Source organism: Hyla sarda, chromosome 8 (genome assembly GCF_029499605.1).
Source record: "Hyla sarda isolate aHylSar1 chromosome 8, aHylSar1.hap1, whole genome shotgun sequence".
Taxonomy (NCBI): Eukaryota; Metazoa; Chordata; class Amphibia; order Anura; family Hylidae; genus Hyla; species Hyla sarda.
The window spans coordinates 19,671,942-19,675,828 of record NC_079196.1 but is presented as its reverse complement, the minus strand read 5'-3'; the positions used below and the strand labels follow the sequence as shown (position 1 = coordinate 19,675,828).

At 42.6% G+C, this 3,887-nt stretch overlaps 1 protein-coding gene across 1 annotated transcript; it reads right to left on the bottom strand.

Moving 5' to 3' along the window:
• Positions 1-282: 282 nt before the first annotated feature.
• LOC130284916 (uncharacterized) lies at positions 283-3,587 on the bottom strand. Its single transcript, XM_056535870.1, has 2 exons — positions 2,944-3,587; positions 283-992 (listed from the first exon to the last, which is right to left on the bottom strand). Exons 1-2 carry the CDS (start codon positions 3,504-3,506, stop codon positions 383-385), a joined length of 1,173 nt encoding a protein of 390 aa, XP_056391845.1. The 5' UTR covers positions 3,507-3,587; the 3' UTR covers positions 283-382.
• Between the last annotated feature and the right edge of the window lie 300 nt (positions 3,588-3,887).

Here is a 3,887-nt window from a genome sequence, read left to right as displayed (position 1 = left end):
GATTTCTTTTCTGTCACGACCACAGTGCTCTCTGCTAACACCTCTGTCCATGTCAGGAACTGTCCTGAGCCGGAGAAAATCCCCATATGCTGCTCTGGACAATTCCTAAAATCGACAGAGGTGTCAGCAGAGAGCACTGTGGTCGTGATAGAAAAGAAATCCAAAAAGAAAAGAATTTCCTCTGTAGTATACAGCCGCTAATAAGTCCTAGTAGTATTAAGAATTTTTAATAGAAGTGATTTACAAATGTTTAACTTTCTGGCACCAGTTGATTTAAAAAAAAAAAAAAAAAGGGTTTCCACCGGAGTACCCTTTTAACTCTATGATCTATGACATCTTCATTAGTCTATGTCCCTGTAATAAAGAGTGCCTGCCTCATCTATTATGCTAAATATTCCCGCAAACACTGTCTTAATTCTGTCCCCATTATAGATTTCCTGCACACAGAGATTTCATTATTTTCCCCACAGCAGCAGTAGGAACCCTCGGTGTATGGTTCCCGATGCATCATCCAACACTCAAATGCAGAACAAATGTCATCAGCTGTCAATAAATGTGGATCCTGAGGCCCTGTGGGTTCTTCAGGGTTACTTGTCCTATCAAGGACATGTCTGTAACCCAACATTTGTGATACACAGAGAATCAATGTTCCAATGCGAGACCCGTTACGCAGCCGTTCATTTTGTAACCAGAACAAAGGGCAGAGATATATGACGTCCTGTGCCTTGCCTCCAGGATAGGCGAAGATTGCTTCATGTCTTGGCCTACTGTCACATTTAAATGTTACCTTTTCCAATTTCATTATTAGTTTTGCCAGAAGGGTCTGGGGGATCAAGGGTAACATAACCGCACATCCCTGTAGGTGTATCAGATGTGAATCATCCACAATGAGTTCCTTGTTCAGGGCATCATACAGGATTGTCAGAGTTGCCTTTCTAGTGGTTTCCGCAAGATCCTTCTGCTCTTCATTCAGTGTACAATGTAGAGCAAACCTAAACAGAAAATATAGCTCAAATTACTTAAATGGGCACTGTCAAATCCAAAATAATTGTATATGTTGTTACTGATGTAAATTAAAGATGTTTTGTAATGTGGTTGCTTACATTTTAAAAAAATATTTAATAAAGAAAATGGCCCCTGAAAATCCCACCACTAGGGGTCCCCATACCTACTGGGACACTAACCAGTCCTGCAACAGCATCAGGCTTGTCCATCAGTCATGGACAAGAAATTACTCATGGACAAGGCACACACCAATCATCTCCCACCACCACAAGGGACGGACACGCCCCCTCCCACCACACACCAATCACCTCCCAACACCACAAGGGAGGGACACTCCCTCTTCCCCTGAAAGGATTTCTAACACTGTGAGCTAATGAAAAGAGGGATTTTTATAATAAACTAGCAGAGTACCCGGCATTGCCCGTTTTTTCCTGCCTAATCCTTGTGGGGGAGGAAAAGCAACATAGCAGGAAGTACTTGTCTTAATATCCCTTTCCTCATATCCTGACCTCATATCCCATCCTCATATCTCATCTTCATATCCTGTCCTCATATCTCATCTTCATATCCTGTCCTTATATCCCATCCTCATATCCTGTCCTCATATCTCATCTTCATATCCTGTCCTCATATCTCATCTTCATATCCTGTCCTCATATCTCATCTTCATATCCTGTCCTCATATCTCATCTTCATATACTGTCCTCATATCCCAACCTCATATCTCATCTTCATATCCCATCCTTATATCCTGACCTCATAACCTATCCTCATCTCCTGTGTTCATATCCCAACCTCATATCTCATCTTCATATCCTGTCTTCATATCTCATCTTCATATCCTGTCCTCATATCCCGATCTCATATCCCATCCTCATATCCTGTCCTTATATCCTGACCTCATATCTCATTCTCATCTCCTGTGTTCATATCCCAACCTCATATCTAATCTTCATATCCTGTCCTCATATCCCATCCTTATATCCCGACCTCATATCGCATACTCTTCTCCTGTCCTCATATCTCGTCCTCATATCCTGTCCTCATATCTCATCTTCATATCCTGTCCTCATATCCCATCCTTATATCCCGACCTCATATCGCATACTCTTCTCCTGTCCTCATATCTCGTCCTCATATCCTGTCCTCATATCTCATCTTCATATCCTGTCCTCATATCTCATCTTCATATCCTGTCCTCATATCTCATCTTCATATCCTGTCCTCATATCCCGATCTCATATCCCATCCTCATATCTTGTCCTTATATCCTGACCTCATAACCCATCCTCATCTCCTGTGTTCATATCCCAACCTCATATCTAATCTTCATATCCTGTCCTCATATCCCATCCTTATATCCCGACCTCATATAGCATACTCTTCTCCTGTCCTCATATCTCGTCCTGATATCCTGTCCTCATATCTCGTCCTCATATCCCGTCCTCATATCCCATCCTCGTATCCCATCCTCGTATCCCGACCTCATATCCCGTCCTGTCCACAGTGCTCTCTGCTGACACCTCTGTCCTTGTCAGGAACTGTCCAGAGCAGGAGAGGTTTGCTATGGCGATTTCTTCCTACTCTGGACAGTTCCTGACACAGACAGAGGTGGCAGTAGAGAGCACTGTGGTCAGACAGAAAAGAACAACTCAACTTCCTCTGTAGCATACAGCAGCTGATAAGTACTGGAAGGATTAAGATTTTTGAATAGAAGCAATTTGCAAACCTGTTTAACTTTTTAGTGCAAGTTGATTAGAATTTTTTTTCCCCACCAGAGTACCCCTTTAAAGCTTCTGGGTTCTATTGCAATATCTGTCACAGGGTCTCAACCTCCCATACACTTTCTATAACACTGGTGCCTTATGACGTGGAAGAGGGGACCCAGGACCCATGTGAAGCTGCTGCCTCTGCACCCCTATAATCGCTCAGATTTACCTCATATCAGAGTTCTCACAGACAGACTGTATAGACTTCTCACCACAACAGACAAAAGAACCATTGACATATTCTCCTTTGTGTCTCATCCAGACTTCAAATGCCTCAGAGATACGACTGGCCCCGAGAACAGGTCTCTGATTTCCTTCCATCCAGAACTTATCAGAATCATGGTACCCCAGGATATGTGCTCCTGTCTTGATTAATGACCCCGGACGGGAGCAGAAGCTCAGATTCTCATGTCTTTGCCAAAACTCTGAGCATAAGCCAATGACAGGAAAACTTGACGCTGGGTAGAGGGCACCAATACCAATTTCATACTTTGTTTTTTCATATTTGAGAAACTCGAATTGCTGCAGAGTCTGTATAAGATCTTCTACCAGCTCTGGGGAAATCAATGGAACGTTCCTTGCCTGCAAACCATAGTCTCTCCCTGGTTCTGCCAGAAGCCACCTCGTCTTCTTCAGTGCATCTTCCAGAATGCTTAAAGTTCTGAACTGAGCCTCCAACACCATCCTGTCTTCATCCTCAGTCAAAGGTCCCAGCTCGAAGCCGGCACTCATGTCTCCGAGTCAGAGAGACCAATGTCAACCACTGTCCTAAGTTCTTGCCTTTTACACAATCATAGCTTTCACTTTCCATACACATTCTCGTTTCTATAACACTGGGCATGACTACACGGAACTCAAAACCGAAACTGCGTCCTCTACATTTATATCAAGTAAATAACAATTCATTAAAGGGGCCATTCATCTTTATACAAAATTTCTAGTTTAATAGAATATAAACCTACATACAGTGTTAATACATTAACTTATTTACCTTTGTCTTATCTTGAGTTACATTCGGTTTTATACTCCAGAGCTGCACTTATTATTCCGCTGGTGAGGTCACTCTATACATACATTACTTATCCTGTACTGATCCCGAGTTATATCCTGTAT